A 24,841-nucleotide genomic window follows, 5' to 3' on the forward strand; every position below is an offset into this window, starting at 1 on the left:
CACATAAGCAACAGTGGGGTTGTACCCACAGGCACACACACTCACACCCAGTTTTCCTAAGTTGCTTAATTCAGAGCCACCCCTGAGGTTGGGGCTTCTGCTGTTGCTGCTGGGTAGGAAGATGGGCATGAGGGGAGAACAGTGGAAATGGCAACTCTGCTGCCCGAGGACGGGGGAGCTATCAGATGCCCAGGCCTGGATTTGGGCTTCTCTGTGGGAGTCTGGGGAAGGCCAGTGGGGAGAGGGGTGTTTCTGCCTTTCCAGGCAACTTATAAGGGTGAGCAGTGAGGTAATGAAAGAAAAAATGTCAGTCAGCATAGGGTGATCAGGTTTCTTGTGAAGATTAAATTCTCAGCACTGTGGGGCCGAAGCAATAGCACAGTGGGTAGGGCGTTTGCCTTGCATGCGGGTTCAAATCCCAGCATCCCATATGGTCCCCTGAGCACCGCCAGGAGTAATTCCTGAGTGCAGAGCCAGGAGTAACCCCTGTGCATTGCCGGGTGTGACCCAAGAAGCAAAAAAATAATAATAAATAAATAAATTCTCAGCACTGGAGGGTCTTGCCTATGCAGTTCTTGTTGACTTGTTGTTGTAGAACTGGTACTTTTTTTTTTTTTTTTTTTTTGTAGCTGCTCTTGTTCATCTTAAAGCACAGGGCAAGTTTGGGGTTTTTGTTTTTTGTTTTCGTTTTTGTTTTTGGTCACACTCACACAGTGATTTTCTACATGAGTCCTGATTAGCTGAAAAAAGAAAATGAACAAAGGTGAGAACTGATTGATACTCGGCTTCTTGGAGTATACTCCCCCCTCGATTCCAGAAGGTTCCATCGTGAGACAAACACCTGTACTCCAAGATGGTCCTGATTCACAGGAGACAGACATGGACCCTCAGGAGGTGAGGACAACAGTGGAAACCGAGACTCTGCTGTGCAGGTGACACATGGCAGGCCTAGGGACACCTACTGCTGCCACTGTCTCCTTATAACACATGCTCAGGGCAAAGCTGAGCTCTGCTCCGCACAAAGGGTCACAAGAGAAGCCTGCAGGCACTTCTGGGAAGAGTCAGTTCTCTCACTAGAGCAAGTGACTGTTTGTTAAGAATTAGGCCCTTTCAGCTGGCATCTCTAGACCGAACATGATGGCCACTTAATACCTCTACTGCAAACCACAATACCCAAAAGGAGAGAGAGAGCGAGAGCGAGCGAGCGAGCGAGCGAGAGAGAGAGAGAGAAAGAGAGAGAGAGAGAGAGAGAGAGCGCAAAAGGGAATGCCCTGCCACAGAGGAGGGGTGGGGTGGATGGAGGTTGGGGTGGGGATGGCGGGAGAGATGCTGGGGACCATTGGTGGTGGAAAATGGGCACTGGTGGAGGGATGGGCACTAGTGGAGGGATGGGCACTCGATCACTGTATGACTGAAATGCAAGCACGAAAGTTTCTAAGTCTATAACTGTACCTCAAGGTGATTCACTAATAAAAAGTTAAAAAAAAAGAATGAATGTGGCCCTTAATCACCTTCCTTGGGGCTAGAGTGTGTGTCTTGGTGGCATGGGGGTAGGTGGCCAGCAGGATGGTGTGGAAATGGAGGGAAGGCTGGTCCTTGGTGTGAGGCTGGTTGGTGGAGCTGCCCACCTGCCCTGCCCTCTCCCTGATATCTGCTCTGTGAGAGAAATGCCCCACGCCAGCTCTGACCCTGAACCTCCTGCTGCTGTCACTAAAGGGGCTAAAGATCCACGACTGGGGAGAGGTCAGGGTGGGGGTCAGTGTCTGAGCAGACTGAGCCCGGGGTGGTGGGGGAGACCTTATGGTTGTCACATGTACTCGCAGTGTTCGTGTGGGGACAGAACAATCCTTCAGGGCAACCCCTCTCAGCCACCTGTCTCCAGTCTCTCTGCTTCAGTCTCTACTTTGCTCCCACCCAGCCCCCCGGCCCACTCCTCTGAGGTAAGGGTTCCAATCCCTGGAGACAGTCCCCGGGAAGGCACAGTGGTCAGGGGCCTGTGGCGACTGAATTGTGACAACTCCCTGATGACCCTTGGGGCCTGCTCTGTGCTCTTCTGGGAAGCCAGTCCCTCACTCCCTGACTCGGACACAGCCTGAAAGACTCCGGGGGACATAGCCTGTGTGCCCATAGGACTATGGGAAAAACACCCCCTTCTCCCTTATTTTGGATCAGACTCTTCACTGCAGCATCTTTTCATTATCTTCACTTCCCACTCAGCCAGGGCCATGGGTGCTGGGCCACTGTCCCCTGTATCCTTGTGCCCAGCACTGTGACCGCATCCTACACACAGAGAGACTGGGTGGGCCCACAGGCACTTTCTTACCACAGATGACTTGGTTCCCCTTGCAATCAGCCTTTGTAGTTCAGACCTTTGGTCCCACACCGCTTTTCCATCAGGTGGAGATAGCAAGTCATGCACACCTGCAGCAAGAAAACCCTATTTGTGCTGGTCCCCTGCAATTCTAGAGGACCCTGGGGCCCCCATAGCACTCTTGACCAATGGAAGTGGGTATATGATTTCAGATTATTCTAAAACAAGAGTTTTCAACATTCTTACTCCTGAGCCCCCAAGGACCTGAACGAACCCCCCAAGAATCTATAGGGAAGCAGCATTATTCCTGCACTCCCCTGCTGAGGTCACAACTGTGCAGAGGGGAGGAAGGGCTGAGGTGTCCTCACTGGCCTGTCTCATCCTTGGGAGATCCTGAGCCTCCATAGCCACAATAGCAGCCGACTGGACTGTCCCCTCATTACTAGAGACCCAGGCCCGCTCTTATCAAAGGCCACAATCATGGCCAGAAGCAAGAGGGTCTTCATTCCGGGAGCCCTGTGAGAGGAAACACACCAAATGGCCTGACTCCCCTTCCAGGTGGGCCGACTTCTGCTCCGGCTCCTGCTCTCCTGGTCCTCCACCACACCCTGTAGACTCTGGAGTCCACAGGGTGACAACAGACAGGCTCCCGCTTCCAGGCAGTGTCCAGGCTATGGCCCCACCACACAAAGGACACCAACATGCACACAGAGCCTCCCTGAGGCCTCCCAGCTCTGCTGGGCATTTCACATACGTGCAGGCTCAGACCCTGGCAGCTCCCCACAGGACTCCCCAGTGAGATGCACCCCATGCTCCTGCCAGCCTGAGAGCCCTGGAAGTTGGCGGCTGAATCAGACAATGGACTGGCAGATTCCTGACTGGTCCAGCCTTTCTGGAAAACAATATGGACAGTCCTTCAAAAACTAGAAATTGAGCTTCCATATGACCCAGCAATACCACTTCTGGGAATATATCCCGAGGATGCAAAAGAGCACAGTAGAAATGACATCTGTACCTGTATATTCATTGCAGCACTGTTCACAATAGCCAAAATATGGAAACAACCCGAGTGCCCTAAAACAGATGACTGGTTAAAGAAACTTTGGTACATCTACACAATGGAATACTATTCAGCTGTTAGGAGAGATGAAGTCATGAAATTTGCTTATAAATGGATAGACATGGAGAGTATCATGCTAAGTGAAATGAGTCAGAAAGAGAGGGACAGACATAGAGGGACTGCACTCATTTGTAGAGTATAAAATAACATCACATGAGGCTGACACCCAAGGACAATAGATACAAGGGTCAGGGGGATTGCCCTGTAGCTGGAAGCCTGCTTCATGATCAGAGGGGAGAAGGCAGATGGAATAGAGAAGGGATCACTAAGAAAATAATGGTTGGAAGAACTAGTTAGGATGGGAGATGCGTGCCGAAAGTAGATAATGGACCAAACATGATGACCTCTCAGTGTCTGTGTTGCAAGCCATAATGCCCAAAAGTAGATAGAGAGTATAGGGAATATTGTCTGTCATAGAGGCAGGGGGAGGGTGGGAAAGGGGGGTATACCCAGGATATTGGTGGTGGGGAATGTGCACTGGTGGAGGGATGGGTGTTTGATCATTGTGAGATTGTAACTCAAACATGAAAGCTTGTAACTATCTTATGGTGATTCAATAAAATTAATTTTTAAAAAAATGGACTGGCAGATTCCCGTGGTCCCAGAACAGAACTTGCTGGCCTCACCCTGGATTCTTGGTTCGGTATTTTATGCCTAGACACTGATCACTTGTTTTCCTCAGAATTAATACAACACTGCGGTCTCACTTTGAAGACTTTCCTACCTTTTGCACAAACACATATTTCTACACATATATGCCTGCACACTTACATGTGCCAGCACACACATGCCTTCATGCACATAGGCCTACAACACTAGCTGCACACACATGCCTGTACTCACATGCTGGTACATGCATATATTCCTTCACATACACATGCCTGTACATAAATGCTGCACAGTCTGTGTATATATGTTTGTGCACATACATATAGCTTGTGTACACACATGACTATACATATATGCTTGCACACACACTTGAACACACATGCCAATACACACTTGATTCATTGATTAGTGTGGATGTTACCACAACCCTACACTTATAATCACACTGTCCATACACACACTTCTACATACCAAATTACATGCCTGCATTCTTCTCTGCATGTGGAAATATACACACATGTGTGCAGACATATGCACTACACAACCACTTTCCACATCCATCAAGGAACAAGAATTCCTAATAGGACACCAATTCCCCTCTCAGTGGCACTTGGCCTGAGACTTCTGAACAATGACCTTCACTATTCTGAACTCCCACTCTCCTTAAAGAGTCTCTCCTTCAGAAAGTCATCCTATTAATGCCCGAGGGCTGCAGAAGTTTGGAGAAGTCACAGACATCAGCACCATTCTGGCACCTTCGCAGAACTTGTCAGAGGCTACCTCTCAGATCCTTCCTTTGTTAGCCTATCAATAATGAATGCTGTAATTGAAATAGCCCATGCTGGTCTTTCTAAGGTTAGAAGACACTTTTCTATAGTAACAATAATGAAACTGGAGGTGGGGGTACAGGGCAAGGTGGAAGGTTTATTATTTACAGAACTTGGACAAGCACAATACACCCATGATTACCTATGAGGTCAGGGGGTGGGGGGGAGGAAGGGGGGAAAATATACATGTGAGTGATTCAGGTGTGTGTACAGTGGTGTTAAAGGGAGTTTTCTAGGTTTTTCCTGGCTGATTCCTGGTAGACTAGAAAGAAATATACTAAAACTACTAAAGTGTGCAAAGAAAAAAGAAGTATCCCATATGGTCAGTTAAATAAACCAACCAGGATCTCTGGAACAATGGAGCCGACATGGTGGCAGGTGGCCTGGTTCTTTACCTAAGCGTGCATCTCTTCAGTTCAATCAAGATAGCATCTTTGAAGTGGATGCCTCTTTGAGGCAAGAGCCTTTGTTATCAAAGCTTTAGTTGGGCTCTTACATTACACGTAAGAAAGGGAAAAGCTGTTTGGGTTTACACTACAATCTGACAATGAGTTTGGGGATTCAGAGTCCATGGTGATGACAGTAACTTCATGCTCTAAGTTAGGGGCCGCAGCATTGGAACCCAGACAGCATGCGTCTTGGGCAATTATTGAAGCAGAAGCTACCCCAGTGACTTTAGCAGTAGTTTGAATTAGACTCCATGGTCAGGGCCCAAATTTGAAACTTTTGTCAGTGGTCTTGGAGATAGACCTTGAATATGTTTAAGGATTTGGGTGATTTTGTGCAATATTTTACCATCTTGAGCCACTTGGAGTAAGAATTTTTTGTACCTGTGCTGAGTGAGTAGTTTGCTCTCTCATCAAAACCATTTCCCAGTCCTGAGATTAAAGGTCTATCTCATTTTATGTGGTGGTCATGCAGATGGGTTTCCAAAGTTCTACCTATGAGATTCAAGTTGTTGAATCAAGTGAAGTTTTTTTTGAGGGGTTTGCTGTTGTTTTGGTTTTGGGGTCACACCCTGCAATACTCAGGGCTGATTCTTGGCTCTGTATTAAGGATCATTCCTGAACAGGGCTCAGGGGATCATATGGGGTGCCAGAGATGGAACCTGGGTCAGCTGTATGCAAAGCACGCCCAAAGTGTACTATCACTTTGACCCCATCTGTATCAAGTGTTAAACAAGATACATTTCTATTCAATAAAATAGGAGAGAAAATACAACTTTTTATAATTGGGTGATTGAAAGTCCTAGGTGGTCCACCAAGGTTTCTAGATATCTGAACCCATGGATAGGCAGTGGCAGAGTGCCTATTTGCAAGCTTGAAGACATGAGTTTAATCTGTAGCACCACCCCACATGCACTGATCATGATTCTGGTGCACTGCAGTTTGTCGCCCCTGACACTACACCATATCAACTGATTTCTGGCACAACTGCACAAATATGGTGTAAGCACAACATCCAAGTGTGCGATGGGTCATAGTTACAACAAGAGAAAAGAAAGGGAAAGAAAATAGATAAACCAATGAATAAGGGCATTCTGGGGGAGAGTCACACCCAGTGGTACTCAGACTTAGTTCTGGTTCTGCACTCAGGAATAACTCCTAGGGGCTCAGAAAACCATAAGGGGTACTGGGGATCAAACCCAAATCAGTTGCATGCAAGGGAAGCATCTTACCTGCTGCACTAACACTCAGCCCTCTAAAGATGCTTTTTAAATCACTGTTTGGAGTATCCTTTAGGAAGAGAAGAGCATCTGGTAAAACCTGGCCAATGGGGCTGAAGTGATAGCACAGTGGGTAGGGCATTTGCCTTTCATGCAGCCGACCCGGGTTCAATTCCCAGCATCCCATATGGTCCCCTGAGCACCGCCAGGAGTAATTCCTGAGTGCAACCCCAGGAGTAACCCCTGTGCATCTCCAGGTGTGACCCCCCCCCACCAAAAAAAACCCAAAAACCTGGCCAATAATCAGTCACTGTCACTGTCACTGTCATCCCATTGCTCATCGATTTGCTTGAGCGGGCACCAGTAACATCTCCATTTTGAGACTTGTTACTGTTTTCGGCATATCGAATATACCACAGTAGTTTTCCAGGCTCTGCCATGAGGGCGAGATACTCAGGTTGGCCACATGCAAGGCAAATGCCCTGTGCTATCGATCCAGCCCTTCATGGTTAGTACTAGACAAGAACTGTCTTTGCTCCAAAGCTCTTCAATTTACTCTTCCCCCACAAGCCTAACCCTTTACTTTATTTAGATTTGTTGATAAGATGAATGTGCCTTAAGGGAACAGCCCACATGGTAATTTGCTTATTGTGGTGTCCACTAGTTTGCACGTGACTGTTTTTTTCCTGTCCTTTTCCCCTTTTAACCAATTCTTGTGACCAGGTAGACGAGATGCTTGTTTTGAGGTCAGAGTCGGCTGACTTCAAACCTGCTGTATGTTTATTGCCAGGAATGCTCCTACTCAGTCCATTACCATGTCTCCTATTCAGTTGGCTCTCGGGGGGCAGTGGAACCAAACTTTTCACTGTTACAGTTGGGTGAGTCAGCCAGGAGAAGAGTACACTGCAAGGATCAGGAAGCTAGCAGGTAGGCCAGTAAGCCAGCAGGGCCTCTTTGTACAGACACCTGGCCCCTCCTCTTTCCCAGACCACGGCAGCTGCTCCTCACACCACTCCGCAGGTCAGAGAACAGCTGGGAGTTAGTCATCAAAGTGTGTGTGTGTGTGTGTGTGTGTGTGTGTGTGTGTGTGTGTGTGTGTGTGTGTGTGTGTGTGTGTGGTCACCTGTCTCTGTGAATGGGCAAAGTGACTTGGGGCAATGCCTTTCTTCCCCTCCAGGACTCCATTTCCATATGGACTTGGAGCAATTCTGTGAACACTCTCTAGGATGGGAATAGAGTAGACTTTAGCCCAGTTCTATGATTGATTCATCCTTCATCTATTTGTGACCACCTATGCCTATTGTGTCCTCCCAAAGTGCACTGAGAAATGGAAATTACCACCTTGTGTGACACCTCTGGAAGGTTGAGGCCTACTTATAGTGTGGAGTAGAAATTACTGTACACAAACAAATCTGGTTTAACTAGGTAACAAGCAGGACTAGCCCAGTTGTTGCTAGACATCAGAGCAACATGCAGTCTAGAAGTTTTAGAGACCTAGGTTTGAGCTCTTTCTCCCATCCCAGCACCACTCCAGGACTTGGGAGAAGGAGTTGGTAGTTTATCCGTGTGCCCAGCATTCTTTATATTGTGATATGCGGTGGTTTTGAGTTTGAGTTTGTTATATGTTGTGGCTCTGTTTATGTTTGAGTCATAGTTTATGTTTCACGGTATCTAAGCTCTATCTTTTTTATGAAGAAAAATCTAAAGCAAAAATCTAAATATCTGGAGGTCTGATAGTCATTCTGGCTCCAAAAAAGCTAAGGCTTAATTAAAAGTGTTAATGTGTCAATTTGTTCCTTTTGTCCTGTCTTGTAGTGAGTAAACTTTGCATTGGTTGGATAAACAACAAATGTACATTGGTTTGTTGGATCATAAGTTGGAGGACTTCTGAACTGGTTAATGCGCTGATGAAAATATTTGGAGTTTTCAAGTCAAACTTTTTGTTGAAGAAGATTATATAGATTTAAAACAATTTTTAAAAAGATATTTAAAGATAATTTTGGCTAGCAAAGTGACTTTTTTATTATTATTATTTTTTGCTTTTTGTGTCACACCCCAAAATGCACAGGGATTACTCCTGGCTCTATACTCAGGAATGACTCCTGGAGGTGCTCAGGGGACCATATGGGATGTTGGGAATCAAACCTGGGTCGACCTCATGCAAGGCAAATGCCCTACCTGCTGTGCTATTGCTCCAGCCCCACAAAGTGACTTTTTAAATACATGATCTCAGTTCACTGCCCACAATGAACTTTCTTAAGTTTCTAAAACCAGTTTTAAGATTAAAATTACAATCCAAAATAAAGTTCATAGGCTGGTTAGAGTCTAGGAAGCACAGAAAGTAAGAGATCTATCTGTTTTCTGCATGCCTATACCTTTGCAACATTTATGAAAGGAAAATCATGAGATTGGATTAGGGATAGTCTCAAGTTTGGAGGGGGCCGTGGGGAGTATTTGAGCCAAAGCTGGTGGCGTTCAGGGATATTCCTGGTGTGTGCTCAGGAGTGAGTCTGGCAGTGCTCAGAGAACTGTACGTGGTACTAGAGATTCTAGAGGATCAAGGTTGATACACCACATGGATGGCAAGTCCTTACCTCCTGCACTATCTCTCTGGCCCCAAAGATATTTTACGTAGCTGATCAGAACTTATTTTGATACCTTGATCTCAAAAATGCCTAAAGAGTTGAGGACCAGAGGTACAACACAGAATAAGGCACTTGTCTTGCAGGTGGCCTTCAATTTGGCCTGCCCCAGTTCAATCCTCAGCACTGCATCCTTCAAGAACAAAGCCAGGAGTACCTGATTCCCAAGAACCCCACTAAGTGTGGCCCCCAAAACCAAAATATTTTTAATAAAACCTAAAATTATTTTTATTACATTTGTGGCATTTATATTTCTTGGCCAGTGTGTTGTACTTTTTAAAATACTTGCATCTCAGGCCTCACCCTCAAAAGAATTTGAAGAACTTTAGGGATTGGCTCCAATTTTGGCTTAAGACTCCACCCAGTGGTTTTTGAGATAACAGCCTGGGATCAAGGTGTCTTCAAGATATGTATAATGTTCTCCACCCGGGAAAGTTTTTCATCATTCAAGCTGTATCTGTATCACTGTGATCCCGTTGCTCATCAATTTGCTCGAGCAGGCACCAGTAAAGTCTCCATTGTGAGACTTGTTGTTACTGTTTTTGGCACATCAGATACGCCACACGTAGCTTGCCAGCTTTGCCATGAGGGCAGAATACTCTCAGTAGCTTGCCGGGGTCTCCAAGAGGGACAGAGGAATCAAACCCGGGTCGGCCGCGTGCAAGGCAAACGCCCTACCCGCTATGCTATTGCCCAGCCCAGTTCGAGCCGTACACACAGGAAAGAGGACATGCAATGATTCCTTTTCACTTCCATCACATCTGCAGAGGGCAAAGACACCAGTTGCTATGCACATCTCTGGGGACACAGTGAAGAGCCATGGAAACAGTTTCTGTCTTCACGGTGCATAGCGGGACTCTGGGCATTACTATCATGCAGATGCAAATATTGTGAGTCACCCTAACCCTCCACATCTTCTCTGGGAACCTATTTATGATTGGAGCTGAAGCATAATAATGGAAGACTAATTACTGGACCACAGAACCTCAGCACAGGCATTATGGGTCCATCACCTTTACCTCAGAGAAAAAAAAAAAACTTCAGGAGAATGCAAAATGGTAATGCAAGAAAGTTTTTATTGAAACTTATTTAGAAATATGTGAGGCGTGAGAAAGAGAGGAAGTATGTGTTCAAGAGGTAACACGACTTCTCCAGAGTGGAAAAAGCAAAAGAGACATAGTGACAAGCGAGAGCTACGTGTGCTCAGAGAGAACATGGGTTTAAAGTGAAAAATTAAAATTATCTTTATCCAGATGCAAAAAAATTCTTATTGTTGATAATTTCCAGGCAACTTGACAAGGGTATGCAGTGGGATAAGAGAAGGCAAGTTAGCACAGGGCACCGGGTTGCTGGAGAGATGAGCATCTCAGCACTGGGGGGCCTTCCCTTTACACCCCCGTCTGCTGTAGAAACGGTATGTTTGATTGTAGCTGTTCAAGTTTTCCTTAAAGCAGAGGACAGCTGCTTTATCACACTCACACAATTTCTTTTTACAGGAATTCTGATTGACTGAAATAGAAAAATAAACACAGATAATAGAAGGACATTAGTCTATGGTTTGTTTTTTGTTTTTTGTTTTTGCTTTTTGGGTCACACCCAGCAATGCACAGGGGTTACTCCTGGCTCTGCACTCAGGAATTATGACTGGCGGTGCTCAGGGAACCCTATGGGATGCTGGGAATCAAACCTGGGTCGGCCGCATGCAAGGCACACACCTTACCCAATGTACTATCGCTCCAGCCCCAGTCTATGGTTTTTTATGGAACCTTCTCCCAACCCTGGATTCCAGAAGGTTCTATTATGAGACAGATAACTATACTCCAGTTGGTCCTGGCTGACAGGAAACAGACCTGGGACCCTCAGGAAGTGAGTTCCCTGTGCTGGGGAAACACAGCAGCCCTGGAGGCTGCAAAGGCTCCTCCCAGACCCTCTCTCCTTGTAACACACATGCCAGGGCAAGAGCCAGGCCCAGGGGAAGGTGCTGGGCTGTGACGGGATCATGGCCTGGTCTCCCCTCTGTACTGGTTGGTCTCTGTGGGATACGTGTCCTTGCTTTGGACACTGAGCCACAAGGGGAGGTGTGTGGGGGCTTCTGGGAAGAGAGAATTCCCTGTCAGAAACAGACAGAAGTGCAGAGAAAAGTCTTTTCTTTCTTTTTTTTTTTTTTTTGTTCTTTCTTTTTGGATCACACCCAGCAATGCACAGGGGTTACTCCTGGCTCTGCACTCAGGAATTACTCCTGGCGGTGCTTGGGGGCCCATATGGAATGCTGGGAATTGAACCCGGGTTGGCTGCATGCAAGGCAAACGCCCTACCCGCTGTGCTATCGCTCCAGCCCCAGAAAGTCTCTTCTTACACCAAGGTCACAGCTCACCAGGGACCTCTAGTGCTGTGCCTTGGTGGCAGGGGTGTAGGTGAAACAGAGGTTTGAAGATGCTTGAGACCTTCAGAACATGAAGGAGAAACTGCCTCTCCTGCAAACATGCGGGGAGAGAGGAGAGAGGAGGCCACTGTCTCCAGCATCTCTATCTCTGTGCTCTTGCTTACCACACGTGACTTGGTTCTCTTTGTAGTCAAACCTATAGTGGACAAGTTTGGTTCTGCATCCCTCCTCCCTCAGACGGCGGTAACAACAGTCACGCTGAAGGCAGCACCTGCAGCAAGAAAACCCCGTGAGTGCTGGCTCTCCATAATTCCAAGGAGCCTGGGACCCGGACCTCACTCTTGGCCCTGGGTCAAGACCCCTGATTTTAAAATATTCCAGAGCAGAGTTTCTAACACGTTTGCCACTGTTCAGCTGTAGGTAAAGAGCAGCAGCATTATCCCTGCACCCCCAGCCCAGCTGAAATCACAGGTGAGCAGAGAGAAGGAAGGGCTGGGCGGGGGTTGGGGGGCTCACTGGTCTGTCGCATCCTTGGGAGTTCCTTTGCCTCCGAAGCCACAGTGGCAGCCATAGCGGCTGTAGTTGAAGATCGCCTTCTTTCCTACTACTTTCCCGATCATTGATCCATAATTCCACAGAGCTCCATGGGCCTGCAGCAGGCCTAGAAAAAAAATTGCCGCGGTTGGTGCCAAGGCAACTCCGTCCTCCTTCTCAGCCTCTGTCTGCCACTCCCCTCCTTCTCAGTGTCAGAGAAACTGGGGGTGAGTGTTCTTCCCCCGACCCCCTCCCCGGGCTGTCCCCTTCATTGCTAGAGACCCACGCCCACTCCTACCAAAGGCCAGGACCACCACCAGCAGCAGGAGGGTCTTCATGCTGGGAGCTCTGTGAAGGGAAACACACCTGATTGGTCTGGACTCCCTTCCCACATGGGGCAGCTTCTGTTCCAGCCCCTGCTCTCCTGCTCCTCCGCCACACCCTGTAGACACTGGAGTCTAAAGGGCGACTGCAGACAGGCTCCACCCCACAGAGAACACCAGCAGGTACACAGAACCCCCCTGCACCCAGACCAATGAGCTGGCAGATTTCCACTGTCCCAGGCTGTATATCCCCATACACGTTTACTGATCTTACTCTAGATGTATGGTTTGGAATTCCATGCATAGACCCTGATTGTTAAAATGTTCCTCAATGAATACAACACCTCTCTTTGAAGACTTTTCTACCCCTTGCCAACATACACAGGCACAAACACACAGGCCTACACACATAAGCTGCAGAAACTTCACACACACACACACACACACACACACACACGGTTCACCAGTTAGTGTGGATGTCACCACAACCCCACAGTCATAACCACACAGCACACATTGTCCACACATACCCTCTTATGTCCATTGTCACATGCCTGCATTCTCTGTGCATATGAATCTACACACACATGCATACAGACATACATGTCACACAGCCACTTTCCATGTCAAGCATGGGGCAAGAATTCCTAATGGGACATTCATTCTCTTTACCTCTGAGAGATGCTGGAGTTGATGCTTCTGAATGATTTCCTTCTGAACTCCCTCTCTTTAAATAGTTCATCTGCTCATTGAACTTTGAGCAGTTCGAAGTTCAGGGGGGTGGAAAATACAAATGGAGGAATTTTCATCTGCTCAAAATTGTTTTATGCCTATCAATAATCAATGTTGGAGCAGCCCTGGTGGTTCTTTTTATGATTACAAGACACTTCTTAGCAATAATCATAAACAAACTTTGTGTGGGGGAGCAGACAAAGGTTTCTTATTTACAGAATCTAGAGATGACATAGCATACCCAAGGCTACCCATGAGGTCAGGGAGAGAGAGGGGAAAACCACATGTGTGTAGCATAGAAGTGAGTCACTGAAGTTGAAGGGAGATTTCTAGGTTTTCACTGGCCCACTATTGGGTTATTTAAAGCAAAGGAGAAAGATATTAAGATGTGCAAAAGGAAAAATTGGTGAAAGGGCAAACAAATGGCCCATATGGTCAGCTAAGTAAACTAATCAGGATTGCTGGAACAATGGAGCCTTCATGCTGGCAGGTGGCCTGGATCTTTACCTAAGGGTGCAATACTTTATTTTACTCAAGGTAGCATCTTTGAAGTGGATACCTCTTTGAAGCAAGAGACTTTGCTATCAAAGCTTATGTTGGGCTCTTACATTACAAAGAAGAAGAAAAGGAAAAGCTATTCAGGTTTATACTACAATCTGATTACGAGATAGGCTTCAGGGTTCACAGTAATAACAGTAACTTCCTGAGTGATGAAAATGCTAAAAGTCAGGGGTGGGCTATGTGGAACTCACAGTATATACAATTGAGAGCAATTAATGAATCAGATGTTACCACAGTAACTTAAGTGATAGTTTGAAATATACTCTGCGCCCACCATCCCAAATTTGGAAATAAGCTGGTGGTCTTGGAGGCAGGACTTGGATATCCGTTTAAGGATTTGGGTAATATTTGAAATATTTTGCCATCTTGAGCTATTTGGAAGCAGGAAGTTTGAACCTGTCTTCAGTTGGCAGAGTGTTCTTTATCTCATCAAAGCCGTTCCTCAGTCCTGAGATTAGATTCATCCAATTAGGTTGTTTTCTTTTTCATGTGGTGCTCAAGCAGGCAAGCTTCCAAAGATTACATCTACATGGTGCAAATATTTTTGTCAAGAATTTAAAAAGAGACATGTCTGTGGAAGTAAAAGAGAAAAAAAACTAATTTTAATCTTTGAGCAGATGAAAATTCCTCTCTTTTGGCTCTCTCTGGAGGCAGTACATCAAAAATTCTGTGTATGTGGGCCCAAGGATATAGCTCAGTGGCAGAGTGCCTGTTTTGCAGGCATGAGGATATAAGTTTAATCATTGGAACAACATGCACTGAGAAAAATTCTGGTGGCACTGCCTTTTGTGATCTCCAGAACTACAATCAAACATCCGATCTCTGGCATACTACACAAAGTAGGTGTGAGCACTGAAAATAAGCACGTATAACCTCTGGTCACAGGAACAAAAAAAAAAAAAGGAAGGAGAAGATAGTATATCAATCAATAAATAACTTCTAGAATATTTTCTTTTGGTTGGGGGGGTCACACTAAGTAGTGCTCAGCGGTTCTCAGGGCTTTTACTTTTACTGGCTTTGTGTTCATGGATCATTCCTGGTGGGCTCAGAAAACCTTATCGAGTGGCAGGATGAAACCTGGGTTGATTACATGCAAGTCACGCACTTTACTTTTTCTGTCTCTCCATCCCTGGAATATATTTTCTATTTTTTAAATTTGAAGTACCCTTTAGATAGAGGAGAACAGATAGTGAAACAGTACCCAAGACCAATACCAGGCAAAATAACTATCCTTGCCCCTAAAGCCTCAGTTTTGGTCTTAAGCTTACTTTTCTTCCAAAATTATGACCTTAGGACTGTTTAGATTTGTTCATAAGATCAATGGTGTCTCAAAGGACCAGTCCAGAGGGGATTTTATTGGTCATTCCGGTGTCCACCAGTCTGCAGCCCATTTTTCTTCCCTGTTATCTTTCCCTATAAAAACCTCTTCTTGGGGCCATGCACACAAGAACTTTGTTTTTAGGGCAGAGCCTGCCATTTTCCACCATGCCTTATGTTGACGATGATGCTCTTTCTCAGTCCATTGTCATGTCTCTCGTGTTTGATTGTCCCTTGAGCAGTTGCAAGACCGAACCATCAAGGCTAGAGTTTGGCAAGCCAGCCAGGAGAGGAGTCCACTTTGTGGGCCAATCTCAGATCATGAAACTTTTAGGTAAGCCCCTCGATCAACAGGACTTCTTTGCACTGGTGGCTTCCCCCTCTCTCCCTGATCACACCCTTGGGTCAGAGAAACAGCTAAGGAAAGTCGATCAGACATGTCTCTGTGGTCACTTCTGTGTCTACAAATGGAGATAGTTGCCTTGGGGTGCATGTCCAGAAACTTCCTACCCCTTCTTCTGAAACCTATTTTCCTGCACACTAGGGAAAATTTTGTGAGCATTTATAGGAGTAGAAATAGTGTAGATTTTGCCTGAATCTGTGAATTGATTCCTATCTCTGTCTATGCATGGCCAATATATCGGTTATTTCCCAGAGGAGAAGAAAGTCACGCTGAGACCTTGACATTGCAATATTGAAGCAATTGCCAAATAGGGAGACAAGGGGTGGAGGGTTCTGGGTGTTTTGGTGGCGGTGGGGTGTAGTAATTTTGCATATTAGTACCTTACATTTTAATACTATTAGTGCTAAACATGAACTCTAGTACATAAAATTTTTTTTAATTGAGGGGGAAAAAGTACACTGAGAAAGGGAATCTTGATTTATCCCCTGTGAGAAATCTGGAAGATTGAAAACAGGTTTAAGTGTGAAGTAGGAACCATTTGCTCAGAACTAGTTTTATTTGTTAACAAACGGGACAAGCTAAGTTTGTTACATTGGATGTACTGCTGTACATTGGATCAATGTGTAATCTAGCAATTTTATAGAATTAACAGAAAAGTTTGAGCTCTCCTACCCATCCCATGAACCCACCTTGTTCCCTTCGGAGAGGTCAGATGGGTGCTGTATTCATCTACCATATGCTGTGGTTTTGAGTTTGGAGAGCTCATTTCATGCCTGTGTCTTGTTGATGTATGATAATATCTAAACTCTGTCTTTTCTATTGTTACTAAGAAAGAAAGTCTAAAGAAACAAATATCAGTGGATCTGATAGTCATCTGGCTTTTACAAAAACTGTAAAGTGTTTTAGTTTATTGGATCATAGTTAAGTTGGAAGATTTCTTTTTATTCCCCATGTCTCTTCTTTTCTTTCTTTTTTTAAAAAAAAAATTTATTGAATCACCGTGAAATAGTTACAAGCTTTCATGTTTGGGTTACAATCTCACAATGATCAAACACCCATCCCTCCACCAGTGCACATTCCCCACCACCAATATCCCCAGTATATCCCCGCTTTCCCACCCTCCCCCTGCCCCCATGGCAGACAACACTCCCCGTACTCTCTCTCTACTTTGGGGCATTATGGCTTGCAACACAGACACTGAGAGGTCATCATGTTTGGTCCATTATCTACTTTCGGCATGCATGTCCCATCCCAACTAGTTCCTTCAGCCATCATTTTCTTAGTGATCCCTTCTCTATTCCATCTGCCTTCTCCCCTTTGCTCATGAAGCAGTCTTCCAGCTATGGGGCAATCCCCCTGGCCCTTGTATCTACTGTCCTTGGTGTCAGCCTCATGTTATGTTATTCTATACTCCACAAATGAGAGCAGTCCTTCTATGTCTGTCCCTCTCTTTCTGACTCATTTCACTTAGCATGATACTCTCCATGTCTATCCATTTATAAGCAAATTTCATGACTTCATCTCTCCTAACAGCTGCATAGTATTCCATTGTGTAGATGTACCAAAGTTTCTTTAACCAGTCATCTGTTTTAGGGCACTCGGGTTGATTCCATATTTTGGCTATTGTGAACAGTGCTACAATAAATATATAGGTGCAGATGTCATTTTTACTGTGCTTTTTTGCATCCTCGGAATATATTCCCAGAAGTGGTATTGCCGAGTCATATGGAAGCTCAATTTCGAGGTGTTGATGAACTGTTTTTATTTAAGTTGGAAGATTTCTAAACTGCTATTGAGCCTAAAAAATATTTAGAGATTTCAGTCTAAATTTTTATTGTAAAATATGAAATGGATTTTAAAGGTGAAGAAATAATGTAACAGGAATGACAAAGCAATTCTTTTAACATCTGATATCAGTTTGTATCTTAAGGTTTCATTTGGCTATGAAGAATTCTCTTGAGTTAGCAAAGCCACACTAAAACCATAGTTTTAAGTTCAAAATTATGAGCCCCAAAGGAACAAAACAGGCTAATCTGATTCCAGTGTAGCAGCTGGTGTAAGATGGGATGAAAGAGTTCTATGTCTCTTGTGTACCTGAGAGTTGTCTTTTGTGGCCTTTATGAAAGGAAAATTATGATATTGGAGTAATGGTATGTGTGTGTTTTTAGATGAGGAGAACTGGATTTGACACCTTGATCTCAAAATTACTGAAATGTAGGAGACTGGAGAGATAGTACAGGGGCTAAGGTGCTGTGCCCGCATCCCACATTGGTTCTGCCAACTATGAGTTGATCCCTGACACGCCATTTTCCCCATCCCTGAGCAACTGCCAGGAATTAACCCTGAACCCAGAGATCCAAACACCCCAGGCGTGACCTCTCCAAAATTAATAATAATAAAATAAATTTCTTCTTTTATCCAAGTGCAGAAATGATTTATTTTTAGTTGACAACTTCCAGGCAACTCGAGAGGGTTCTCAAGAAGGAAAGTCAGGATGGGGTTCAGGCTTTTGGGGGCATGAGGATCTCAGCACCGGGGGGCCTTCCCGCCTCAGAACCGGTTGTTGTAGTATTGGTACTTCTTATTGTAGCTTCCTCTGTTCCTCTTAAAGCAGAGGGCGGCCTTTTTATCACACTCACACAATGTCTTTCTACAACTGCCCTGTCTGGCTGAAATAAGAAGGAAAAAAAATCAGGTGAGGAGTGACTAATATATTTGGCTTTTTGGTCTGGCCCTGGTCTGCAGATGGTTCCATTGTGAGACAATCACATACACTCCTGAAGGTCTTGACTCACTGGACATAGACCTGTGGCTCTACGGAAGTGAGTTCCCTGTGCTGGGGATACACAGTAGCCCCGGAGGCTGGAAAGGCTCTTCCCAGCCCCTGTCTCCTTCTTGTAACACACAAGACAGGGCCAGAGCCAGGCCCAGGGGGAGACGCTGGGCTGTGACAGGGTCATGGCTCAGCCTCTCTGTTGCACTGGTTGGTCTCTAGGGAACATGTGTCCTTGCTCTGGACAGTGAGCCACAAGGGGAGGCCTGTGGGGGCTTCTAGGAGGGGAGAATTCCCTCAGTCAGAAAGAGAGATGAAAGTGCAGGAGAAAGTCTCTTCTTACACCAACGTCTCAGCTCACCACAGGCTATAATATGTGCTTTGGTGGCATGGGGGTAGGTGGCCAGCAGGATGGTGTGGAAATGGGGGGAAGGCTGGTCCTTGGTGTGAGGCTGGTTGGTGGAGCTGCCACCTGCCCTGCCCTCTCCCTGATGTGAGGGAAATGCCCCCCACAGCCCTGACCCTGAACATCCTGCTGCTGTCACTGAAGGGGATAAAGATCCATGACTTGGGGGGAGGTCAGGGTGGGGGCAGTGTCTGAGCAGACCAAGCCAAGGGTGGTGGGAGAGACTCCCAGGTTGTCATATGTACTCACAGTGTTCATGTGGGGACACAGCAATCTGTCGGGACACCCCCTCTCAGCCACCTCTCTCCAGTCTCCCGGCTTCAGTGTCTACTTTGGTCCCACCCACCCAGCCCACTCCTCTGAGGTGAGGGTCCCCACCCCTGGAGACAGCCCCTAGGCGGGCACAGTGGTCAGGGGCCTGTGGTGACTGAATTGTGACAACTCCCTCACGATCCTTGGGGCCTGCTCTGTGCTCCTCTGGGAAAGTCAGTCCCTCACCCCCTGACTCGGACACAAACTGAAAGTCTCAGGAAAGTCACCCCAATCATAGCCCATGAGGCCTTCAGTCTGTGGGAAGGACACCCGCTTTTTCCTTATTTTATATCAGACCTTTCACTAAGGTGTCTTTCATTGTCTTCACTTCCCACTCATCCAGGAGCACGGGCACTGGGCCACTGTCCCTGTGTCCCTTTGTCACCATGACCACAACTTACACACAGACAGACAGGGTGAGATTACTGGCTCTTGCTTACCACATGTGATTTTGCCATTCTTTTGTATCACCTTATAGCTCAGAAATTTGCTCCCACAGCCCTGTCTCTTCAAACGGCGATAGCAACAGTCATGTGCAAAGCAGCACCTGGAACAAATATGATATTTGTGCTGGCTCCCCACCGAGCCAGGAAACCTAAAACTCTTGGTCTCGTTCTTGATTACAGGTATTGGCCCTATGATTTCAGATGATTTGAAACAGCGTTCCAACTTGGTTCTTTGCTTTTATGCTGGGCCCCCTATGGCTAGTGTACCCTCAGTCCTGCTGAAGTCACAGATGAACTTAAGGTAGAAAGGGCCAGGGTGGTCTCACCGGTCTGTTGCATCCTTGGGAGTTCCTTTGCCACTCACAGCACAGTAACAGCCATAGAAGCCATAATTAGTTATTGCATTCTTCCCTGTTGTTTTCTTTATCATTTTCTGAAAATTCCACAAAGTTCCATGGGTCGGCAGCAGGCCTAGAAGAAAATTGCCATGGTTGGTGCCATTGCACCTCTGTCTACCCTCTTAGTTTCTCTCTGATGCTTCCCTCTCACAAATAACTCTCTCTTCTTCACGGGGAAGGCCTGAGGCAATGAGTGGAAAAGCTCGTCTAAGGGTTCTTCCCCCTCAGGCTGTGCCCCTCACTGCTGGAGACCCAGGCCTGTTCTTACCAAAGGCCACGATCATGGCCAGCAGCAAGAGGGTCTTCATGCTAGGAGCTCTGTGAGGGGAAACACACCGATTGGCCTGACTCCCCTTCCAGGTGGGCCGGCTTCTGCTCCGGCCCCTGTTCTCCTGCTCCTCCACCACACCCTGTAGACACTGGAGTCCACAGGGCAACAGCAGACAGGCTCCCGCTTCCAGGCAGTGTCCAGTCCACAGCCCCACCACACAGAGGACACCAACATGCACACAGAGCCCCCCTGAGGCCTCCCAGCTCTGCTGGGCATTTCACACACGTGCAGGCTCAGACCCTGGCAGCTCCCCATAGGACACCCAGTGAGATGACCCCATGCTCCTGCCAGCCTGAGAGCCCTGGAAGCTGTCGGCAGAATCAGACAATGGACTGGCAGATTCCCACAATCCCAGATTGTGCATTTTCCATACACAGAGCTCATGACCCCACCTTGGATCCATAGTTTGGAATACCAAGCAAGGATACGGATTGCTCTTATTTTCCTCAGAATTGCTATAACTCCTTGTTTGTTTGTTTGTTTGTTTGTTTGTTTGTTTGTTTTGGGACCACCACCTGGCAATGCTCAGGGTTACTCCTGGCTCAGCACAAAGGAATAACTCCTGGCTCAAGGGACTCTACTGAGAGCCAAGGATCAAACCTGGTTCATTCACGTGCAAGGGAAGCACCCTACCCACTATACTATCTCTCCAGTTCCTAACACCTTATTTGAAGACTAACCTACCATTTATCCACAAATACATGCACGCACACACACACACACACACACACACACACACACACATCCCTACACACTTGAGTCACCAACTAGTGCAGATATCATTCCTACCCTGCACTCATATTCATACAACACACTGTCCAACATACCCTCTTGTATACCCCATGTTATATACCTGTATTCTTCTGTCCATGTGCACAAAGCACACATGTATACCAACACTTGCACAACACAGCCACTTTCCACACCAGCCAGTGAGCAAGAATTCCTAATAGGACATTAGTTTTGACTGCTTATCTCTCCAAGGCGCTTGGTGGATGTAGGGAGCCACTTTACAAGTCTGGCTCTTATTTCCTAGTAAGGCAGAGCCTGGCTCTTCTGGTTCAAACAGAGGCTTGTAGCAAGGTTGCCACTATGGTAGCCATTTGTTTCTCAATAGCCTATGCCCATAACAAAAGGACATGTCAATCTGCATTTGTATGTGGGTCCAGACACGCATACCATACCATTTCCTCCCAGCTGAGAGGTATAAGTATTGTAACTGCCAGTAGAATAAACTCTTCCTCCTTCTTGCTGCTTTCTGGCTCTGCTTCTGCTCATTCAGCTGTGTCCCCTCCTCAGCCCCACAAAGGGTCCTCCCTGCTGGACAGGACGGGACCCCCACAGGTGGATACTTCTGAATGATCTTCTTTATTCTGAAGTTCCACTCTCCTGTTACTCCTAAGGTCTGGAATGGTTAAAATACACAAGAGTGTGTGCATGTGTTTTATGCCATTCTCAGTCTATCAATAACCAATGTTAAGGTTGGATCATGCCTTGATACTTATCTTGATATCGCAAAACACTTTTTTGTCAGTAATCATAAACAAAATGGGTGTGGGGAGGGACTGGAGTGGTAGTATGGCAGGTAGGGAATTTGCCTTGCATGCAGCTGACCTGGGTTCGATCCCCGGCATCCCGTACGGTCCCCTGAGCAATGCCAGGAGTAATTCCTGAGTGCAGAACCAGGAGTAACTGCCCTGAGAATTGCCAGGTGTGAACTCCAAAGCAAAATACTACTAATAAAATCTTTTAAAAAAATGAGTGTGGGGAAAGGCAGGGTTGGTTTATTATTTACAGGACCCAGAGAGGACATAGCACATCCAAGGTGACCCATGAGGTCAGGAAGAGGAGGGGGAGAATGTGCATATGTGTGGCCCAGGTGTCTGCTTTCACTGAAGTTCAAGGAAATATTCTAGGTTTTCACTGGCATATTCTTGGGAGATTTAAAACAAAAAGGTAAAGTATGGGAATTAATAGGAATAAATAAGTGGCCCATATGGTCAGTTAAATAAGCCAACAATATCTCTGAAACAACAGTTTCGAGGTGCCTCCATCGGGCCAGGTGGCCTGGTTCTTTATCTAAGAGTGGCTTCATTGCCTTATTCAAGATAGCATCTTTGAAGTGGACACCTCTTTGAAGTGGGACCCTTTGCCATCAAAGCTTATGTCCAGGGGGCAAAGAGATAGTGCAGATGGTAAGGCGCTTACTTTGTACGCCATTAACCCAGGTTTGACCCCCAACTCCCCATATGGTCAGACTATCAGGACTGATCCCTTAATGCAGACCCCCGGAGTAAGGCCTGAGTACTGCCAGGTATGACCCAAAAGAAAAAAAATTGTTCAGAACCTGCATTACAAAAAATGAGAAAGAGGGAGGAAGAAAGAAAGAAAGAAAGAAAGAAAGAAAGAAAGAAAGAAAGAAAGAAAGAAAGAAAGAAAGAAAGAAAGAAAGAAAGAAAGAAAGAAAGAAAGAAAGAAAGAGAGAGAGAGAGAGAGAAAGAAAGAAAGAAAGAAAGAAAGAAAGAAAGAAAGAAAGAAAGAAAGAAAGAAAGAAAGAAAGAAAGAAAGAAAGAGAGAGAGAGGGAGGGAAGGAAGGAAAGAAGGAAGGAAGGAAGGAAGGAAGGAAGGAAGGAAGGAAGGAAGGAAGGAAGGAAGGAAGGAAGGAAGGAAGGAAGGAAGGAAGGAAGGAAGGAAGGAAGGAAGGAAGGAAGGAAGGAAGGAAGGAAGGAAGGAAGGAAGGAAGGAAAAGCTGTCTGGATTTGTAACGAAATCCTGTTTTCTGAGTTCATGTCGATGAGAATATTTTCCTGGGTGGCTAACATGCTAAGACTCAGGAGTCTGGTAGTGGACTGATGGCAGGGGAGCTAGTTCTCTCCAGAAAATAGTATAGATTAATAATTCACTTTTGGCTGGGCTCAGAGACATGGGTTGCCTTTGAAACCTTCATGGGTGCCTTTGGAAATCTTTAAGAAGTAAATTTCTTATAAGTTTCTGTTTAGGGGGCTTGGAGACTCTGAGTCCACCCTCTGAAATTATTTTGCCCCCTTGCCATCAATATGCCCTCTTTTGCCTCTATATAATCATTTATTGTCCTGAATAAACTTGTCAATTGATCACCAGTCAATGACCTATGTCTATTTGCTTCCAGTCAGTAACTCGCATTCAAGTCCAAAACCTATCAGTCTCAGACCAAATTAGGATTGGCCCATCACTCCCAGGTACCCTGTCACCATGTAACTGTGACAGTTACGCAGGTGGGCTTACAAAGTTAGGCGTATGTGTTGCAAATATTTGTAGCAAGTATTTAATGAGACAGTTTGAGGGAAATTTGAAGAAAATCTCTGTGATGGCAGTCCATCAGGGGTTCTAGATGTCTCAGGCCGAGCACACTCAGTTGTGAAGTACCTGTCTTACAAGCATTAGGATGTGAGTTTGAACTTTGACACTACCCACATTCACTGATCACAATCCTGGTGGTACTACTCTTTATGATCTCAAGCATCACAGAAATGCATCTGACCTCTGGCACACCACAAAAGGTTGATGTGAGCATCATAGCCAAGTGACTGGGCTCCCTGGTCATAGTAAATACAACTAGAAAGACAAGGCACAGAAATATATCAGTAAATTTTTATTGTAATACCATGAAACTTAAAAGAGACTTAAAATCAAGCTTTCAGAAGAGAGTGATGCAGAGAGTCTCTTGCCCACACGCCTGGCTGTCTTCCCCGGGGCCCCAGGGAGGGAATGGGCTCCAGCTTCCCTCCCCACCCCGAGCAGAGCTCCTGGCAGCCGAAGACCACTGGAACCTAGCTACAGCCATGTTCAAGGCCCCTCCCCACATGTTCGGACAGGCCTCACGCATGAAGGTACCGGCAGAGGAACCGAGGTGTGTGTAATCCCATCAACAGCCAACATCCAGAGAGCGGCCGCGATATCTTGTAGCCTACTTCTCCCTCTGGGAGAAACTGGCAATGTTCTGAGACCTTCCTGCCCACATGGGACAGCCTTGCAAGCTTTCCATGGTGTATTCATATGCTAAAGCCAAGAACAAGCTGGATCTCATTCCCCTGACCCTGGAAGAGCCTCCAGTGTGACATCGTTGGGAGGGCTGAGTCGAGAGAGACTTCTAAGATCCCAGGGAAAAAACGAAATGAGAGGTTATTGAGCCCACCCGAGAAATTGGTGATTAACAGGATTTCGTGATTTGTGAATACCATGAAACACAAAGTTGTTCACAATACAATTATTTCAGGTATTCAGTGTTCCAACAAGAATCCCACCACCAATGAGACCTTCCCTCCACTGGTGTCTTTAGTTTCCCACCCACCACCCTTGCACGCGGCCGACACAGGTTCGATTCCCAGTATCCCATATAGTCCCCTGAGCACTGCCAAGGGTAATTCCTGAGTGCAGAGCCAGGAATGACCCAAAAAAGCAAAAGAAAAAAAAATAGACCAATAAAAGTAAACTTGTGATCATTATTGTATCTCACACCTGTAGTACTTAAGTCATTGCCTGAGGATTTATTAGCTGATTTGGGCTAGTTGAACCTTCTGGTTTTTGTTCATTGAGCCTGGTGATCTTCTAAGCACCGTCCCCTTCAGATTTGCTGGGCTCCTACTGGGCTGTTAGTACTGTAAAACTTGGAGCTGTCATGAGCTGCATCTGTGGCTGGGTGCGCCAGGAGCTGTGGAATGATTTGGTGGCTTGGTGGCTTGATGAGGTTCAGTTGTGGAGCTGGGCT

General features: G+C 46.1%; 2 protein-coding genes across 2 annotated transcripts; both read right to left on the minus strand.

The window, feature by feature from the left end:
- Positions 1-10,541: 10,541 nt before the first annotated feature.
- Positions 10,542-12,430, minus strand: LOC129405063 (phospholipase A2, membrane associated-like). Its single transcript, XM_055140041.1, has 4 exons — positions 12,391-12,430; positions 12,075-12,219; positions 11,723-11,829; positions 10,542-10,684 (listed from the first exon to the last, which is right to left on the minus strand). The coding sequence occupies exons 1-4, from the start codon at positions 12,428-12,430 to the stop codon at positions 10,542-10,544; spliced, it is 435 nt and encodes a 144-aa protein (XP_054996016.1).
- Positions 12,431-17,978: 5,548 nt separating this feature from the next.
- LOC101545202 (phospholipase A2, membrane associated-like) lies at positions 17,979-20,071 on the minus strand. Its single transcript, XM_055140042.1, has 4 exons — positions 20,032-20,071; positions 19,692-19,836; positions 19,360-19,466; positions 17,979-18,097 (listed from the first exon to the last, which is right to left on the minus strand). Exons 1-4 carry the CDS (start codon positions 20,069-20,071, stop codon positions 17,979-17,981), a joined length of 411 nt encoding a protein of 136 aa, XP_054996017.1.
- Between the last annotated feature and the right edge of the window lie 4,770 nt (positions 20,072-24,841).

This window comes from Sorex araneus, chromosome 5 (assembly GCF_027595985.1).
Source record: "Sorex araneus isolate mSorAra2 chromosome 5, mSorAra2.pri, whole genome shotgun sequence".
NCBI classification, from domain to species: Eukaryota; Metazoa; Chordata; class Mammalia; order Eulipotyphla; family Soricidae; genus Sorex; species Sorex araneus.

What these genes read in the sequence shown, in the direction of transcription:
- LOC129405063 (XM_055140041.1), bottom strand. Translation starts at nt 12,430, where the DNA reads ATGAAGACCCTCCTGCTGCTGGTGGTGGTCCTGGCCTTTG. An exon ending in GGTGGTGGTCCTGGCCTTTG is followed by an intron (nt 12,220 to 12,390) that starts GTAGGAGTGGGC and finishes TTTTTTTTCTAG; the next exon opens with GCCTGCTGCAGGCCCATGGA. An exon ending in AGAGAACCAAGTCACGTGTG is followed by an intron (nt 10,685 to 11,722) that starts GTAAGCAAGAGC and finishes TTTCTATTTCAG; the next exon opens with TCAATCAGAATTCCTGTAAA.
- LOC101545202 (XM_055140042.1), bottom strand. Translation starts at nt 20,071, where the DNA reads ATGAAGACCCTCTTGCTGCTGGCCATGATCGTGGCCTTTG. An exon ending in CCCAAGGATGCAACAGACCG is followed by an intron (nt 19,467 to 19,691) that starts GTGAGACCACCC and finishes TATTTGTTCCAG; the next exon opens with GTGCTGCTTTGCACATGACT. An exon ending in GAATGGCAAAATCACATGTG is followed by an intron (nt 18,098 to 19,359) that starts GTAAGCAAGAGC and finishes TTCTTATTTCAG; the next exon opens with CCAGACAGGGCAGTTGTAGA.